At 44.0% G+C, this 19,855-nt stretch overlaps 1 protein-coding gene across 1 annotated transcript; it reads right to left on the reverse strand.

The window, feature by feature from the left end:
* Positions 1 to 15,858: 15,858 nt before the first annotated feature.
* Positions 15,859 to 19,530, reverse strand: LOC111155536 (frizzled class receptor 8). The gene is given in 3 exon segments (XM_022515715.1): positions 15,859 to 17,573; positions 17,575 to 17,651; positions 17,653 to 19,530. Coding segments are annotated over 3 exon segments (2,085 nt in total). The 5' UTR covers positions 18,670 to 19,530; the 3' UTR covers positions 15,859 to 16,582.
* Positions 19,531 to 19,855: the final 325 nt, after the last annotated feature.

Here is a 19,855-nt window from a genome sequence, read left to right on the forward strand (position 1 = left end):
TTAAAAATTGGTTTACCTATAGGGGTAGTATTGATTGGGGAAAGGGAATTACTTTGAAGTTTAACTCTATATGAATATTAGAAAATAAAAATAAAAAAGGAATAAACTAGACTAAACTAAACTAAAATTTAAAAAAATTCAAAAAATAGAAATGCAAAAGAAAAACACAGGTGTATGTATCAACAAGTTCAGGGTAGAAGATTATTATGGAATTTGATGTACTGGACAGCTCGCTTTTGAGTGGGAAAAACACTGATACTTAACCATTATAACACACTGGAAGTCACAAACATCTCATTGAGAAGTATATCTTGAATTTCCTTCTGTTTTTGTAAGTAGAGATTTAAAATATATGATTTTTGTCTTGATCATGTCATTTGTTTCCCAGAATTAGGTGAGAAGGTGAGCAATATTATGTTAATTATACCCCAAAGGAAAAAAAAAAGAATGATAAGAGCAATAATTATTCTCATTCATGGATAAAGGAAATCAAGTCCAGAAAAATGAACAAGATTATAAGCTAATGAAAAACTAGGGTAAGAACATGGAAATTCTGATCTTAGTCTGTTTTTTTTTTTCCACTTCACTGCTTTCAGTTGAAGACAGACTTAAATATGGTGAAGAGTAGGATGATACATGAATATATTAGTGTGAGGAGCTGTGGCATTCAATAAATATTTCCAGTTTTTCTTTTTCTGGGCACATGACAGGATTACTTCCTATGCCCTTTGGGGTACCATGTAGCCATATGACTTGCTATGGTCAATGACATGTGTTTATTTCCAGGCAGAAAGTAAGAATCAGTTAATACATTCTTTCCCAACCCATGCTAGGATAATGGAAGCACGTGGCAAGATAAAGCTTTCACCAACCTGGATCTCTGAGCATCTAGGCTGAATAGAAGCCCTTTGCTGAAACATGATGGACATATATAAGTGATAAATTATTTTTTTGTTGTGGTAAGCCATTGAGATTTTGAAATTGTTATTGCAGCAAAGCCTAATTTATGTGGCTTGACACAGAAATTAAGAAGCATAAATGAGTAAAGAATGCATGGAATGATGGGTAAATGGAGAGATGAATAAATGGATGAATGGAAATGACTAGTATCTCTTTGTATCAATATCCTAAATGCTCTGAATCAAATAAAGTGCAAACCACTGGATTCTAGGAGGGTATTTGTTTTTTAAAGATTTTATTTATTTGCCAGAGAGAGAGAGTACACACAAGCAGGCACAGAGGCAGGCATAGACAGCGAGAGAAGCAGGCTCCCCGCCGAGCAAGGAGCCCAATGTAGGACTCGATCCCAGGACCCCGGGATCATGACCTGAGCCGAAGGCAGTGGCTTAACCAAGAGAGCCACCCAGGCGTCTCTCTAGGAGGGTATTTTTATAAATCAGGGCACACTCATATATTCATTTTCACGGGCAAAGTATCTATAGCTACATACTGTACTTCTAATCCCAGTATGGTAGGCAGAAGAATGGTCCTGCAAAAGGATCCATGATCTAATCCTTAAAAATTGCAAATATGTTATCTTATGGGGCAAAGGAACTTCATAAATATAATCAAATTGTGATCTTGAGATGGGATTATCTCTTATTCTGGATTATCTGAGTCAGCTCAATGTAATCACAAGGATCCTTGTAAGTAAAGCAGGGAGGCAGATGAGTCAGAGAAGAAGATGGGACATCAGAAGCAGAGGTTGGAGAAGTGCCTGTGTGGCTCAGTTGTTTAAGTGTCTGCCTACAGCTCAGCTCTTGATCCCAGCATCCTGGGATGGAGCCCTGTGTTGGGCTCCTTGCTCAATGGAAAGACTGTTTCTCTCTCTCCTTCTGCCACTCCCCCTGCTCATGTGCACACTTTCTCTCACTCTTGCTCTCTCTCAAATGAATAAATAAAAATCTTAAAAAAAAAAAAAAAAGCAGAAGTTGGAGTGATGCAATTGCTGGAAGGGGTCATGAACGAAGGAAGGCATGTGGCTTTTAGAATCTGGAAAGGCAAGGAAACAGATTTTTCACTAGATCCTCCAGAAAGAATATAGCTCTACTGACACCATGATTTTAGCCCAGTAAGGCCCATTTTGGACTTCTGGCCTCCAGAATGACAAGATAATACATCTGTGTTGTTTTAAGCCATGAAGTTTGTGGTAATTTGTTAGAATGGCAATAAGTAAATACACCCAATTACTTACAATTATTGATATTTGATCTCAAGAGATCTCAAGAGATCAAATAGCAGAAGAACACAGGAAATTCAAAGCAAATCCATCACCACTTCTGGGAGAAACATATTACAAGATTTATAAATTTTGCTCAAGCCCAGGTCAGATGGGTAAGTTTTCTCCAACCCTACCACCCCAAGGTGACACTGAAAGTTCCTGAAGTCATTATCAATGGGAACAGTCTCATTACACTTGCCTCTTCTGCCTTAGAGTTCTCAAAAAAGTTGAATTTGCATTACTGGATTTTTGTTTGTTACTAGAATAGATCAATTGCCCATTGCACCACAGGAAACTTACCACTTGGCACCATCACAGATCTGATAGAATTCTAGATCTGTTAATCTCTTTGACAGTGGACAAGGTCCTCTGTCGCCCATTACTCCTTAAAGTCCTTGGAAACAGGAGCAAGCCTTAAGTCTCTTTGCATTGCTCTCTAGGCACCAACACAATGTTCTAAGGAAGTAATGTTCTGTACAACATAATTTTGAAAGCCTCCTAAAAGGTAAATAAGATGGTGCTTGACTCTCAAATAGTACACAATCCAGTGAGAGAGAGAGAGAGCGAGAGAGAGAGAGACATGAACAAATAGAATATGGTGTGGCAAGGGTTATATTGAGAAGGATGAATTGAGAATACAATTGAGAGGAATGAATTGAGAAGGGAGAAACAATGACTCAGTGTGAGGCGGTCAAGGAAGACTTTAGAGGGGAGTTAAAATTTGCCTGGGAGGGGCACCTGGGTGACTCAGTGGGTTACAGCCTCTGCCTTCAGCTCAGGTCATGATCTCAGGGTCTTGGGATTGAGCCCCACAATGGGCTCTCTGCTCAGGGGGGAGCGTGCTTCCTCCTCCCTCTCTCTCTCTCTGCCCGACTTTCTGACTACTTTTGATCTCTGTTTGTCAAATAAATAAATAAATAAAATCTTAAAAAAAAATTTTGCCTGGGCCTTTAAAAATAAAAGACTCCTAACCAGCAGTTTGCTAATAGAGAAAGGACTTCCAGGCAGTGGGTAACACATTCAAAAGCACGGTGTGTGTGCAGGGACTATTTGCAAAACAGTGAGAACTGGAACAGAAAGCGCTCAGGGAAGGTGGTACAGGTCACCTGCTTTATGCCTCCATTTCCAAGTACGGATGCAGGGTTGTACAAGCTGAGTGGTTCTCAAACCTACTGAATCAGAACCTTTGATGGAGGACTAGGGTCCAGGCACCAGCATTTTATAAACATTCTATTTCACAACAAGGATAAAAAACACTGACCTAGATGGGCTCAGAGTTTCCTTCTAGGACAGAAATGGCATGATGCTATGAAATGATACCTATTGTTTGGTTCTAACAAACTGCTTTTTAATATTGACTTCCATTTAAGAATATTATTTCTAAAAATAGAATTTTAATAACCAAATTTGATTAAAGTTTTTTTAATGCATAAACATTTTATGCTTATTAAGAGTAGATACTTTAAGATAATTATGGTTTCTAAGAGAAAAATTATCTGCATATGTTAGTATTTATTAGTCAGGAAATGAGATAACATCATCTTTGAACTGGCTTTAGAGATGGTGTAAAGTTCTGTCCCTGGGTTGGGAATACAGTCAACTTCCAAGCCTGGACTATGACCTGGGATTTATTTTACAACAGAAAGCTATTTTCACAGTAGAACATTAGGCTTGGCCTGGACTCTGGGCAGGATCCATATTGAATTTTTTCTTCTATAGGCAGGTGTCCCATACGAAGTAAGGAGTGTTACTAGAAAAGGCCGGCAAACACACTAACATCTTCATCCCAAGTCATTGTCATGTGAACTTTCTGCTATCTATGTCTTTTTAAATGATCAGTTTGTTTTATTTATTGCCACCGCCAGCTTGTCCATTTTGCTTTAAAAATGCTCATGGAGAAGAAACAGGCAAAAAGTTTCATGACATTGGATTTGCCAGTGATTTCTTGGATATGACACCAAAAGAATAGGCAACAAAAGTAAATATAAGTAAATGGGACTTCGTCAAAATTTAAAACTTGTATATATAACAGGATGCAATCAACAGAATGGGAAGGCAATGTATGGAAAAGGAGCTAATCATATATCTGGTAAAGTGCTAATATTGAGAATATATTAATAACTCTTACAACTCAACAACAACAAAAAATCATCTAACCTGATTAAAAAATGGGCAAAGGACTTGAGTAGACATTTTTCCAAAGATGACATACAATGGCCAAAAACTATATGAAAAGATGCTTGATATCACCAATCATGAAAAAATGCAAATCAAAATCACAGTGAGATGTCACCTCACACCCATTAAGATATCTACTACCCCAAACCCAGAAAATAACAAGTAATGGGATTGCTGGGAAGATGATTGAGTAGGAAGACCCTAAGTTTACTTTGTCCCACGGATACAACTAGATAACATATCAGTATAAATAACCTGGAAAACAACCCAAAGAATGACACAACAAACTCTACAACTAAATGTAGAGAAGAGGCCACATCAAAGAGGGTAGGAAGGGTTGGAGACTCGGTGGGAAGCTAAATGGACCTGTGGGACTGTCCATGGGAGGTAGGGACTTGAGGACATGGAGAAGGGAGAGAAACAGACTGTCACACTGGGGAGCCCACATGGGTAAGAAATTCCCCATAACATTTGACTTTGAAAACCAGAGAGGCCAAATTTTGTGAGTTCTTACAACCAGTGGAATTTAAATTCTGGAATTTGAAAAATCAGTGGACTCAGCTCTGGGAGAGATGGGAGGATGAGAGGAAGCTGAGTCCCTGCCCCTAAGAGATAGCAAGACAAACAACCCACAGAGGTATAGCACGAAACCAGCAGCTTGAAAAATGCCTGGGGAATATGGGAGAGAGAGTTATTTACTAATCTCAGAATATGTTCTACTGGGACAGAGATCACTGGGAGATCCCTCTAGGAATTAAGAAGCAGGCAGGTGCCATTTCCCTCCACTGCCCTCCAGCATAAATACATATCGATCCACCTGCAAGAACCAGTGCAGCCCAGACATTTACTACATAACTTGCTTACACCAAGCCCTACACTTCCAGCCTTCAAGAATCTGCTTTCTGCACCAGGCTTGCTTGATTCCTGGTATTGTGAGCCCCCTCCCCCAAAAGACTAGTGTAAACTCTGCCAACACCACATCTTCTCACCCACCCGCTTTGGGGGCCTCAGTCCTGTGGCAGCAGCAGTGGTTCCCCCCCCTATGTTGCAAGGCACTAAGGGACCTATTCTTCATAAGGCTACTACTTTCAAGAGCAAGAGACATAGCTGACTTTCCTAACACATAGAAACTTCCAGATTCATTTCATGAGACCAACATTACCCTGATTACCAAAACCATATAAAGACAATACCCACAAAAAAGAGAACTACAGTCTAATAATATTTCTGATGAACATAGATGCAAAAATCCTCAACAAAATATTAGCAAACCAAATCCAACGATACATCAAAAAAATCACTCATCATGATTAAGTGTGATCATGGGTTGCAAGGGTGGTTCAATATTGCAAATCAATCAACATGATACTTCACATCAATAAGAGACAGGATAAAAGCCATATGATAGCATTTGACAAAGTACAATATCCATTCATGATAAAAACCCTCAATAAAGCTGGTTTAGAGGGAACATAACAATGTAATAAAGGCCATCTTTGAAAAACCCACAGTAAACATCATACTCAATGGTGAAAAACTGAGAGCTTTTCCCCTAAGGTCAGGAATAAGACAGGGATGTCCACTCTCATTACTTTTATTCCACAAGGTACTAGAAATCCTAGCTATAGCAATCAGACAAGAAAAAGGAATAAAATGCATCCAAATCAGTAAGAAAGAAGTAAACTCTCCCTATTTGCTGATGACATGATGGTATGTATAGAAAACCCTAAAGACTCTGCCAAAAAACTACTAGAACTGACAAATGAATTCCGTAAGGTCATAGGATAAAAAATCAACATACAGAAGTCCATTATATTTTATACACCTGTAATGAAACAGCAGAAAGAGAAATTAAGAAAACAATCCCATTTACAATTATACCAACCCCCTCCCCCCAAACCTAGGAATAAACTTAACTGAGGAGATGTAAAGACCCATACTCTGAAAACTATAAAACATTGATGAAAGAAATTGAAGACAACACAAACAAATGGAAGGACGCTCCATACTCATGGATTGGAAGAACAGTTTTTGTTAAAATGTCTATACTACCCTAAGCAATCTATAGATTTAATTCAATACCTATCAAAATATCAACAACATTTTTCAAAGAACTAGAACAAACAACCCTAAAATTTGTATGGAACCACAAAAGTGCTTGAATAGGCAAAACGATCTTGAAACAGAAAAGCAAAGCTGGAGGCATCACAATTCTGGACTTCAAGTTATATTACAAATCTGTAGTAACTCCTTCTCCCTCTCCTTCTCACATAGCATGGAACAAAATACTGGGACAAAAATACACACATAGATCAATGAAACAGAACAGAAAGCCTAGAAATACACCCTGATTTTATGGTCAGTTAATCTTCAGTAAAGAGGTAAGAATATGCAATTTGATAAAATCAGTATCTTCAACAAATGGCTGTGGGAAAACTGGATAGCTACATGTGAAAGAATGAAACTGGACCACTTCATCAAATCACACCAAAATGGATAAAGATCTAAATGTGAGATCTGAAACCATAAAAAGTCTAGAATAGATCACAGGCAGTAATTTCTCCGACAACAGCTGTAGCAACATGTTTCTAGATATGTCTCCTGAGGCAAGGGAAATAAAAGCAAAAATAAACTCTTGGAACTACATAAAAATAAAAAGCTTCTGTGCAGCAAAGGAAACAAACGACAAAACTAAAAGAAAACATATTGTATGGGAGAAGATATTTGCAAAAGACATATCCAATACAGGATTAGTATCCAAACTATATAAAGAACTTATAGAACTCAACATTAAAACTGCAAAAATCCAATTTAAAAATGGGCAGAAGACATGAACAGACATTTCTCCAAAGAAGATATACAGATGGCCAACAGAGACATGAAAAGTTGCTCCACATCACTCATCATCAGGGAGATACTAATCTAAACCACAATAAGGTATCACTTCACATCTGTCAGAATGCCTAAAATTGCAGTCAAATGCTCTACCACTGAGCTATACCCCCAAGAATGGCTAAAATTGAAAACATATGAACAGTATGTGATGGAGATAATGTGGAAAAAAGGTACTCTCATGCACTCTTGATGGGAATACAACCTGGACTAGCCACTGGGAAGACAGTCTGGAGGTTCCTCAAAAAATTAAAAATAGAATTATCATGTGATCTGGTAATCACACTGTTGGGTATTTGACTATGAAAAACTAAGTTAAGGGATATGTGTGCTTCTATGTTTATTGGAATATTATTTATAATAGCTAAGCTATGGAATTAGGAATGGGTAAAGAAGATGTGATATCTATATAATAGAGTATTATTCAACCATAAAGAAGAATGAAATCTTGCCATTTGCAACAACACAGATGAACCTAGATGGTATTATGCTAAGCAAAATAAGTCAGTCAGAGAAAGAAAAATACCGTATGATTTCGCTCATATGTGGAATTTAAGAAAAACAGAACAAATGAACGAATGAAAAGAAAAGGAGACAAGCCAAAAACAGATTCTCAGCTACAGAAAACAATCTATATATTCAAAAATAATTTTAAACAAGGTCTCAGAGAAATAAGTGCACACCCATGTTCATAGGAGCATTATTCATAATAATTAAGAAGTGGAAGCTACCTGAGTGTCCCATCAGTCGATGAACAGGTGAAGATGTGGTATATACATCCATAAGCTTATTGTTCAGCTTAAAAAAAAAAAAAAGAGAAAACACTGTCACATGCCACATGCCACAACTTGGATGAATTTTGAGGACATTATGCTAAGTAAAATAAATCAGTCATGGAAAGATAAATATTGTATGAGTCCAAGTTATATGAGGTACCTAAAATAGTCAAATTCATAGAAACAGAAGGAATAATGGTTATTCTTATATCCTTAGGGGATGGGGGGAAGGGGAGTTGTTTAATCTGTAGAGTTTTAAGTTTGTAAGATGAGAAGGTTCTGGAGATCTGTTTCACGACAATGTGAATATACTTAACATTGCAAATATGTACCCTTAAAAACTGGTTAAGATGGTAAAGTTTATATTATGTGTTTTTTACCACAATAAAAAATAATCAAGATACAAAATATAGGTGGAAACATTGCTACAATAAAAACTGGCTCTTTGATGATGGTGGCTTGCTTTGTTGGCTTTTTATCTGTATTAGGATTTAATTCTCTTAACAACCCTATGAAGTGGCAGTATTCTTGCCCTGTTTCTCAGAGGAGAGGTAGAGGACAAGTAACTTGCTGAAGATCACATGTGAGTGGAGCTGGGCAATGGGGTTCAGAGTCTATGTTCTTTTTTTTTTTTTTTTTTTAAGATTTTATTTATTTAATGAGCACAGATAGGGAGTCAGTGAGAGAGGGAACACAAGCAGAGGGAGTAGGAGAGGGAGAAGCAGGCTTCCCATGGAGTAGGGAGACCCTGGGATCATAACCTGAGCGGAAGGCAGATGCTTAACAACTGAGCCACCCAAATGCCCCTCAGAGTCTATGTTCTTAACATCTCCATTTTATTGCCTCTCCGTGTCTTACTGGAGGTGCTCTAGTTAATCAGGTAAGAATAATGTTCATTATGAGATCCTTTCCAGAACGATTAAACTGAGTTATTTGCTCTTTTTTTGTTCCCATTAAGTATAGCTACTAGATGCCCTTTAATGGTATTATGCAAATTTGTATCCCTTTCATGATCTATGATTGCATGAGGTTTAACAGTCAGGATCTAAAATCATATTTATTACATAGACTCAGGAAAACCTCAGAGTTTACTTGTAGAAATGAATCTCATTTTCTGGGTCTTTGGTTAAGGGCTTGTCACAGATTTCGGGGGATCCAGAGAAAGAGTAGACTTCTGCACTCAGTAAACATTATCCTAAAGTTCTAAAACTTGACCAAAATTCCATCAATAGGTAAGATAGTATCAGGTTCCCTTTAAAGATATAAACACATATTAACACATATTTAGGATTTCAGCCAACCTGCCTCCTGGACTGTAACATGACAGACCACCTGGTTTTGGAAAGTCATGCCCTTATTAGGTCACTACAAGATGAGGTTTCATTTCTAGCTGAGCTGGTCTCACTGAATAAACATTTACTGAAGAAAAAGAAAACATTTTAAGTATCTTTCCTAATTAATACATCAACATTGTTGGCTCCTTTTAGGATCACAGTTTGGGTTTGATTTCTAGCTTAACAGAATCATCCCTGTGTAGATAATTCTTTGTTATTTCTTTACAAGTGAAAGAAAAAGCAGGGGTTACCCAAAACTGTTCTGTGTGATTAAGATCCTCAGTTCCCAACAACAAAGCATGGAGTTCTCCCTTTGGACCAGGTGAGGGCACTCCTGTACTCTTCCAAATATTTATTTACTCTAGGTGACAAAAAGGGAAAAAAAAAACCCAATCCACTTCTATTTAAACTAGTCAAGTTGGATGACAATAGCTAATTTGCTTAGTTAATTTCTATTTCTATTTTGTTTCATTTTAGATCAAAACACCAGTTTTAAAGAGAGTCAATTATCATATGGTTTCACTTACTTGTGGAACATAAGGAATAACATGGAGGACATTAGGAGAAGGAAAGGAAAAGTGAAGGCGGGGGTGGGGGCTGGGATCAGATGGGGAGAGGAAGCAAGAGAGACTGTGGATTCTGAGAAACAAACTGAGGGTTTTAGAGGGGAGGTCCGTGGGGGATGGGTTGGCCTGGTGGTAGCTATTAAGGAGGGCACGAATTGCATGGAGGACTGGGTTTTATAGGCAAAGAACGAATCTTGAAACACTACATCGAAAACTAATGATGTACTGTATGGTGATTAACATAATACAATTTAAAAAAAGAAATAAAAATACCCAGTGCCTGAGTAACATAGAGACACATGTTCACATGTTCACATATCAAACACATTTCGGTTCAGGTAAGCCATTTCAATCTCTGAGATAGCGTCTATTATCTTCATCAATGTATCTGCAAGTATTCTTTCAAAGGTAACAAAAATTTTATATTATTTTCCTAATATTGCCATATTGAACTTACTTGCAGAGTTCAAAATTATATAAGCTTATACAAAACTGTGAAAATATGAAGAGATGTTACTTGTTGTCCTAACATGCTTATAATAAACATCTATGAGTTAAGACATTAAAAACACATTTTTCTCTTAAGAAAGAAAGAAAAAAAAACCCCCACCAGCTTTGGTTACATTCTCTGGTTTTCAACTCCCGCTACACATGAGAATCACCTAGGATAGTTTTAGACACGTTGACTTCCCAGGTTCCATCCCCCCAGATTCTGATTCAGTTGGTCTCCGGTGGCGCCGCAGCACTAATATGTCCAAGAAGCACCCCGCGTGCTTGTAACGTGTAGGCAGGGGTGAGAACTACTGCCTGTGTGTTGCTTAATTAGAATCAGGTTTGTTAGGAGACAAGTGTAGGAGATTGCATTTCTAGTTTAAATTAGTGCATGGCTAGCCTTAAATAAGGCGAGATAAATAGGTACCTTTGTCCTCCATGAGTAATGGTTCTCTGCCAAGGCTTGGAAAGCCATTACAACTTGGCCATTGAGTTGAAGTTCATCCTAACTTTGCTCTTGCCCTGGCAGGGGGGTTCCTTTACTTCCGTCCTTTTCTAGCCACTGGCTGGCCTTTTCAGGTAGCACCCAGACTTTTAGGTCATCTCCTGGGGCCTGTGGTTTAAATCGGCTGAACTAATCTCCTTCTTGATTTGTTCTCTCACTCCAGAGATTTCCAGGATGCTCTCCTTGGACTCCATAGGCCCCAAGCTCTGGATCCTGCTCCCTTCCATTCTCTTCACTGCCAGTGGCTCTGCTGTTTGCCTTCTGTGGCCCTGCTGGGCTCTCCCTGAAGGCCCCCAGAGCCTGGGCTGAGCACGGCAGGCATTTTCCACTGCTGGCTCTTCTTGCCAGTGTGAGCTCTATCAGCAACAGACTCTTCTCCTTTCTCCAGGTGCCTGCTGCTCCTCACTAAGCCTAGCAGACAGACTCTGTCCTTGGGCCTTTTGTATCAACTAGGCAAATGTAAACTATGCCAATGATTGCATTACTGTGAACACAGGCAGCACAGAGTAGGTGAGCTAGCCCAAGTCAGCCAAGGACCAGAGAGGCAAATCTTTCCAAAGCTGTCCTGGCAGGCTCTCAGACTGTGTGTTTGTACGTTCTTGTGTGTAGGCCAGCACCACACCATGGAGAAATCTGTTCTTTGGTCTGACTGTGTAACTAGGTAAACACAGCCCTGGTAAGCTGATGGTCAAGGATACCTGCACATAGTGGTGGTCTTAGGGATTTAGAGAGAGCCAGGCAGCTGGGAAAGGCCTATAGAAAGAGGAGGGGCAAGTAGGATCAATAGCTTCAAGGCCCAGGGCTGCTCTTGATTGCATGACCTTTGGCAAGTCTAGACCTCTTTGGGCTTCTGGTTTTGGGGATCTGGTCACAATACAGCTTCAGACTCTGTAAGCAAGACCTTAGACTCCACATTTCCATCATACTGTCCTAGATCTTGCCCCTGCCACTTGTCAATGGAGTATCAAGGTTCTCGATGATCCTGGGATCTCTGTCTTTAAGAATTCCACGATCTTGGTAGGTGACCTCTAAGATCTTTAGTCTGTATCTCCTTGACCAGTGCCGCCTCCTTCTTTCCTGTCCCTACCAACCATTCTGTTCTCAGAACAAGGAGCCTTCAGATGTGGGCCTTGTAAGGCTGCCTCTTCTCTACCCGCACTTCCCACCCCCCACCCCTGTTAAAGGCCTGGTCTTCCCACACTGCTGTGTATGGAAATCTTCCCCCTCAGGGTCAGACATTCCAATGCAGATGCTTCCCCCTTCCTCCCTTTGGCTGACCTTTTTTCCCAGCACAGTTTCTATTTCTGGGTGTGTTTCCACAAACACCTGGCTGGATAACAGGGACAGCCTGCTTCCCACCCAAACCAACAGCATTTATGTGCGGCACTGAAGGATGTCCACTGAACTTGGCAAATCAACTTCTGTGTGGAAAACTGGAAAGTAGCACTTTTAAAAAAACAAGCCAACAACATGCCACCTCAAAATGTTCTTCATGACTCATCCTTTCTCCCATTAAGTTTTGGATCCTCTCCCGTTAGGTAGTGGATCTCTGGTGACTAGCTTATTCTTTAAATAAAAGTCATTCAAAAGATAATTTTAAAAAGATAGACCTTTTCATTTCAATATAGCTTAACTACATTTTAAGCATAATCTTTATATTGAGGGTTTAATTCAATAAGATCTTGTGGGGGTTTAAACTGATTGGGGATCCCAAAGAATTCAAAATTCTGAATACAAAATGCTTGCAGGCCCTCTGGGTGGGATCTCTGGGGGGACAGGCCAGCAGTGTGGGAGCTCAGTATTTCTGAATGAAGGAATTGAATGAAGGAAACTGCCCCTTCCTCCCAGTTCTGGAACTGTGGGCACCACAAGGTGGCAGTATGGCATCACACGTGGAAAGCAGATGGCTACACGTGATTGGTTTGGCAAATCTTAACAATGTTTGCACCTATACTTTCAATTGCATCCTGTACTCTGCAACTGCTTGAGTCTCTTTGTCTAATTTTTGTTTTGGCGAGACAATCTGATTTCTTTCCCCCAAACTTTCAAGTATTACAGAAACCAGCAACACCATCAATGTAGGTTAAGAAACTGTAATGGTGACATTGTTTGCTCCTTAAACTTTCTTACACACCCCCCTTTGTTTTATGGTACTTTCAAGTTGCACTTATTATAAAGCAAAAAGAAAGTGTTTTGCATAGCTTTTCCCACAAGTAATTGTAATGAGCTTTGGCTTTAATAATGAATTTAACCATATTAGACTTTATTCATGTTGATCTTCTAGCCACACAGTAACCATATCCCCTCCCCAGTCTGCTACCTCCATGTTAGACAAAATTAAAAAAAAAAAAAACTAACACTTGTTCCATATAGCTAATTAAGAACACACCTGTATATCACAAAGGGGAGTATTCAGGCAAGGGACCTATTCATTTGTCTAATGCAAATTTCCAGAAAAGTATTTCCTCCATGTTTCCAACCCCCAAATCAATTTTGCGTGTATCTACCATTTGGATATTAGTAAATTTGCAACTCAAGTTTTAGTTTTAAAGGCAAAGAACTGGCACTTGTGTTTTAGTATCAGTCTCTAAAATCAGTTTTTAGTGATTACAGGTGCATGGCTTCTTGCCCTAGAATAGGAGGGATTTTTTGCTTGTTTAATAAGCCTGTTTATATTGAGCACATTTATAGCCATCTTGTAAAAGCTATCAAACATGGCATTTTACAAAGATATGTTCCAAGATTAATAAAGGAAAAAAGCTTCAAAGTTGGACATTTCCCACTATGTCAGGTGGTGAAAATGTCTCAGTAATGAGAATACTGCTATATTAGATAACCAGTATGCTAAGTAGTGGCTTTTAGCTCTCTCCCTATTCCATGTATGTGGTAAAGAGTATGAAAAGTGCTCTCACATGACACTTTATAACTGAAAGTGTAGTTTATCGCTGGTTTATGTATGTTACAGCACGTGAGTGTCAACCCCTGGGGTAGATGCAGGCCACTTATTGGTACATAAGTCATAAAATAGTAATTCTTTAATAAATAAAACTTCTCAGAGGTGAAGATTTTACAATGCCTCTGACGTTAAGAAATATAAACAGCATGATTAGCTGATGTAGGTGTCCTTACTGCATATCTAATTTAAAAATCCAATTAACACCAAGAGTGGCTCTGGAAAGGATTTGCAAAATGTTTCTACCAAGAAACTCTTCTTAAAAGCCTCTCACATGAGAAAGATTAGCCAAGGAAGTAGCTTCCAACCTATTAATAAAAAAAAATTTTTTTTTAACCAATAAATATTCCTATGAGGGAAAGTAAAGAGAACATTTTTAGCAGGATGCGGGGAATATGTTCCCTCCCACTCTGCAATGTTTGATGCCCCCCATCATTAGCAGCGTAGCTGCCCATTTCTTATCTTGATTGACAGGTTAATAAGGGACCTGGGGCTATCTTTTCAGTATGAACACACAACCTTACCAATTACTTTTAAATTATTGCTAATCTGTCAGAAAATAACAAGCATGGGGAATAAAAATATCTGAAAAAGTGAAATGTCTGAAGAAGCTTTTACTTCCGGTGCTTTAAAAGGTTCAGTTCAGAAAACTTGCCAGAATTTAGTCAATAGAATTTAGGCAGAGGATTTTTTTTTCTTTCTTTCTTTCTTTTTTTTTTTAAGAAAAACTTGTAGTTTATAATAGTTCATTGGTTCAATTAGGGGCGAAAAAGAAGGGAGTTTTGTAATGCAATTGTCCAGCAAAGGAAAACGCTTTAAATTGGGGGATTATGTGCACAGACCACCTGTAGGGCATTCAGAGCCCTTTTCTATAATGCTTCAACCCATGCCTAGCTGCCTGCAGGCTGGCTAACAATGCCGGGAAAAGCTGTTTAAAAGGCTGAGCGCACTTGTGCCTCTGGTCTTCACTAACTGTTACAAGTCTTCCTCTCCCTCGCTCTCTCTCCTTTTTAAAGTAAAAGTCCCACATCCCTTTAATGGAAGAACTTTAAGGCTCCGCGGTGGCCAATTGGTCTGCACCAAGAGGAGCCGGGCAGCAGGGAAAGAAACTTCAGACTATACAGCACATTTGGAGAGGAGAAAAGATCAAAGTTTTTCAAACTCAAAAGACCAAGTTCCCTACAGATTAACCCTATTCATTTAGCTCCTCTTAAAGGAATGATGTGCTGGGCCACTGGGCAGACAGGTAAAAAGTTCAACAATTGCCAAAGCATTCTTCTGCTAATTCAACAGCCTTCTGCTCAAATAAATTAGCTTAGTCTTGACAGAGGAACAATAGCTTTTTCTCCAGGAAAAGCAGCACATTTGATATACACAAGCCTGGAAAGTTATTAAGATGTTAACCCGTTAGTCTAATCCATTAAAGAGCGCCTGCTCCACTACCAGATAGTCAAGTGACTTACACTGTAAAGTGTGATCTATGGTTTAAAACATTAACCCCTACACTTCAGCAGTGTGTTCAGTCCCTGAAAACCCAGGTGCTTTCAAAATCAGGGACACCAAGAAATAAATGTGGGGTTTTGAAGCTTTTAGTGATATTGTACAAGATAAATTAACAAGGCCTGAGTGCAATAGTTGCCTTGCAAAAGTTCCATTTACATATACTAAGATGAGTGTTGTTATCCATGGATGAGGAAAGGGCTACCATGAAAAACACCATCTTTTGGGAAGGTGCAAAAACTCAATTTTGATTTCAGTTCAACAATGATATTTACTTTGCTAACAACTTAAGAACTAGAGTTTAACAGGTCATTTTCTCCATGCCTAAGGTCAGTGTACAGAATGAGAAACCAGAAAATGTCCATTTTTTTCAATGCGTCCTTAGCAAGCACTTTAAAGGTAACAGCTTAGAAGAGGCAGGGGGAAAGGGTGATGCTTAAATCATTTATCAAAAGTCATTTTTATTGACAAAATAGAATACTTATATTTGTTCTTACAGGGGTGGCCTCTAAACTTTTTACAAAAAATGTACAGACTGTATATCTTTGGATATGTACATATTTTACACATTTTTACAATTTAACAAATAATTATATAAATACATCCTCTAATGTAAGAAACCCGTATTTACTTGGGGTGTATAATTAAGACATTTCTTGTTTGTTTATTTAAGGCATTTGCCTGGTCATTAAGAATACCCAAACCGTGCAATTCCATTAGGTCGCGGTCATCCCTCCTCTAGAATATGTTAGGAGTAAAAGTTTACGTAGGACAGTCGAGGGAGAAAAATTGGTCCCTCAGGTGAAATCTGTAGATCTGGCTTCAAGCTCAGCAAATGGCAACCAGCGAGGGCTCCAAACCTTGCGTTCTGAAACGCAGCAGAGTCCACCCTCCTCTGCCAACAGAGATTAACGCCTGGCGGGAGGAGCTCCTCGCATATCAATGGAGGAAAGGAGGCTGGGTCTGGGAGCCTTCAATGCCAGGTACTTTGTTCTAAGCGAGTCATTTAAGTCCCAGCTAATGGATACCATTAAGAGTTCATTATCATGCTAATAGCAATCAACACGGTGAAGGGGTGGGAACCTCAGCCCTCCGAGTGTCCCTTCGCTGCAATTGGTTTCCTCGCCCCCCTCCCCATTCCTTCCGGGTGCCCCCTCCCCTCCACTCAGACCTGGGACAACGGCATCTGCTTTGGATAAGACACGGAGCTGGCCGTGCCAGATCGCCACGTCAGGCCGGTGCTGACGTCGCTGTAGAGGGATCCCGCCCCACCGCCCGGACCCCCGCCCCCACCGGACCCCACGCCCCCACCACCCCCGGGTCCCCCGGCGCCCCCCGCGGCCGCGGCGCCCGCGCCCCCGCCCCCCGTGGCGCCCTTGCTGGCCCAGCAGCAGCGGGTGCACAGGGCACGCCACGACTCGAGCGTCTTGCCAGACCAGACCCACACGCCCGAGGTGATGCCCACCACGAGGCACATGAAGTACTTTAGCATGAAGACAGCGTAGTCGGGCCGGCGCGCCTGGTCTGGCTGCAGGTCCCGTAGGCACGGGCAGTTGTGCGTGGCCTCCCAGCGCGGGCGGTTGTGCTGCTCATAGAAGAGGCAGGCGACCACGACGGCGGCGGGCACGGTGTAGAGCACGGTGAAAAGACCCAGGCGGATCATGAGCTTCTCCAGTTTGTGCGTCTTGGTGGGGCCGCCCTGCTGCTTGATAACCGAGCGGATACGGAAGAGCGACACGAAGCCGGCCAGTAGGAACATGGTGCCAATGAAGAGGTAGATGACGAGCGGCGCCAGCACGAAGCCGCGCAAGTTGTCGAGGCTCTGGTTGCCCACGTAGCAGATGCCAGCCACCGGGTCGCCGTCCACGGAGCTGAGCGCCAGCACGGCGATAGACTTGACGCTGGGCACGAGCCACGCGGCCAGGTGGAAGTACTGCGAGTAGCCGGCGATGGCCTCGTTGCCCCATTTCATGCCCGCCGCCAGGAACCACGTGAGCGACAGGATCACCCACCAGATGGAGCTGGCCATGCCGAAGAAGTAGACGAGCAAGAAGACCACGGTGCACAGCGCCGGGCCCGTGGTCTCGTAGCGCACGTGCTGCTCCACAGCACCCAGCTCCTCGTACTCGCTGCGCCCGCCGGGGCCGCCTGCTCCCGCCCGCCGCGCCCGCGCCCGCCGCCGCCGCCGCGCCGCCCGCTCCTGCCGTGCCGCCCGCGCCCGGCGCGCCGCCGCTGGCACGCCACCTTCTCGTGGCCAGCCACCAGGCGTACCAGGTAGCCGACGGACACGAAGAGGTAGCAGGCCGAAAGAAAGATAATGGGCCGCTCGGGATACTTGAAGCGCTCCATGTCGATGAGGAAGGTGGAGACGGTGGCGAAGGTGGACACGAAGCACAGCACAGACCACAGGCCGATCCAGAAGACGGTGAAGGCGCGTTCGTCCTGGCTGAAGAAGGGGTTGTGGCAGGGCAGCGCGCAATTGGCGATCTGGCCGGTCTTGACGCGGTTGTAGAGCGGGTGCCGCTCGCTGGACACGCTCACCATGGGCGCGCGGCACTGGCAGCCCGGCTCGCAGGGCGCTGAGCCGCCGCCAGGGGGCCGCGCCTTCCCGCCGCCGCCGCCGCCGCCGCGCGTGGGGGGCGCCGCTGCGTCCCCGCCGCCACCGCCCCTACCGCGGGACGGGGGCCTGGCCCCCGGCGGGCGGCCATGGCCGCTGCCAGAGGGCGGCTGCTCACCCGGAGGCGGCGGCGGCAGGCGGCGCGGCGGACTGGGTGCGGCTGTGGTGAGGTCCGTGCGGTTGTAGTCCATGCACAGCGTGTCGGGGTTGCCCTGCTCCGGCAGCCGGTCGCAGCGCATGCGGTCGGGCCACGCGAAGCCGTACTGGCGCATGAGGGGTGCGCAGCCGGCCTTGGCGCGCTCGCATACCGAGCGGCAAGGAGGCAGGGGCTTCTTGTAGTCCTCCAGGCAGATGGGCGTGTACATGCTGCACAGGAAGAACTTGAGGTCCGGCGAGCACTGGATCTCTACCAGGGGCCAGAACTGGTGCACCTCCAGGCCCGCCTCGTCCTGCGTGTCGTGGTTGAACTGGTTGGGCATGTACGTGTAGTTGTAGCCGATGCCTTTGCAAAGCGGCACGGTAATCTCTTGGCACGCCAGCTCCTTGGCGGAGGCAGCAGCCGCGCCGCTCGAGCGCTGCAACAGCGCCAAGGCGGCCAGCAACGAGGTCACTTCCAACAGGTAACCCCACTCCATGCTGTGCGCCGCGGCCCCGCGCCCTCGCCCTCCAGGCGGCGCGCGGAAGGGCGCCGGGAGATTCGGCGAGGGAGCCGGAGAAGGGTAAAGCGGGTGCCCTGTTGGTCTCTCTCCTGCCTCTCCCGGAAAGGTTGTCTGCAGATAACCTAGTCCCTTCTCCGGACGCGTCCGCACAGCGGGGTCCGAAGCCTGGGCACCGGCGGTGAGGGTTCTGCAGGCGTGCACCACAGTCCCCGAGAGTCTGCCCTGCTGACTCCCGGTCGAACTCAGCCCTCTCGCAGCACAGTGGCTGGTCCCCCGCTCATCGTCCCTCTTTCGCTCGCTTTCTCTCCAGCGCGCCCGGCCACTTCTCCACGAGGCGCCGGCCACGGTGAGGTGACTTTGCCGGACACAGAGGGCGGCGGCAAGGCAAGTTTCCTTTCGGGCCGCGGTGCGCAGTCAAGATGGCTGGGCCAGGCCGCTCCCCGCGCCGGGTCAACCCCTGCAGCCCCCTTTCTGTCCCCGGGGACTCATGCTCGCCCCCAAAGCTGCGCAGCTCTGCTGCCGGAGTTCGGGACCCGCCTCCGCAGAGGCCGCCGCCCTCTTTCTCCGGCGTCGGTCAGTCTGTCCACCTCCGGGACTGACAGACTCCGCCTCCGGTAAAAGTCCGCTCCGCGCTCCGGCCGGCAATCGGGCGAGGTGTAGGCAGACCCCTTCTTGCTAGACACACAAAACCAAATCCAGACCAAGAAGGCAGAGTAGACACCTGAGCGGCGCAGCCCGCGCCCAGCCGCCACCGCCTCCGCGCCGCCGCCGCCGCCGCCGCCTCCTTCTCCTCCTCCTCCTCCTCCGCGGGAGCAGCGCCCTTCACCCAACTTCCCGGCTCCGGCCCCGCTCGCGCAGCCCTGCCGGCTCATGAATATTTATACAGCGCGGACTCGGTCTCCGCCCTCGGCCGGGATCGCCAATCGCCGGGTGACGGGGCGGAGTCTATGCGCTCCCAAGACTCGGCCTTCCTTAAGGCGGTCAGGAGTGTCCCCCATGGCCATGCGCGCTTTCTGCAGCTGGAGTTTCGGTAACCTTGGGATTGACCGCAGAGAGCGAGGTTTTGCCATAAACGGCGCCACATAGCTCAGTGCGTTTGAGTTCTTGGTTCCTTTTCCCCGAGTCTGCTTTTGGGGACCGGGATGGGGGTTTTATGCACGCG

Source organism: Enhydra lutris, unplaced genomic scaffold (genome assembly GCF_002288905.1).
Source record: "Enhydra lutris kenyoni isolate GAN:26980312 unplaced genomic scaffold, ASM228890v2 scaffoldscaffold42, whole genome shotgun sequence".
Classification (NCBI taxonomy): Eukaryota; Metazoa; Chordata; class Mammalia; order Carnivora; family Mustelidae; genus Enhydra; species Enhydra lutris.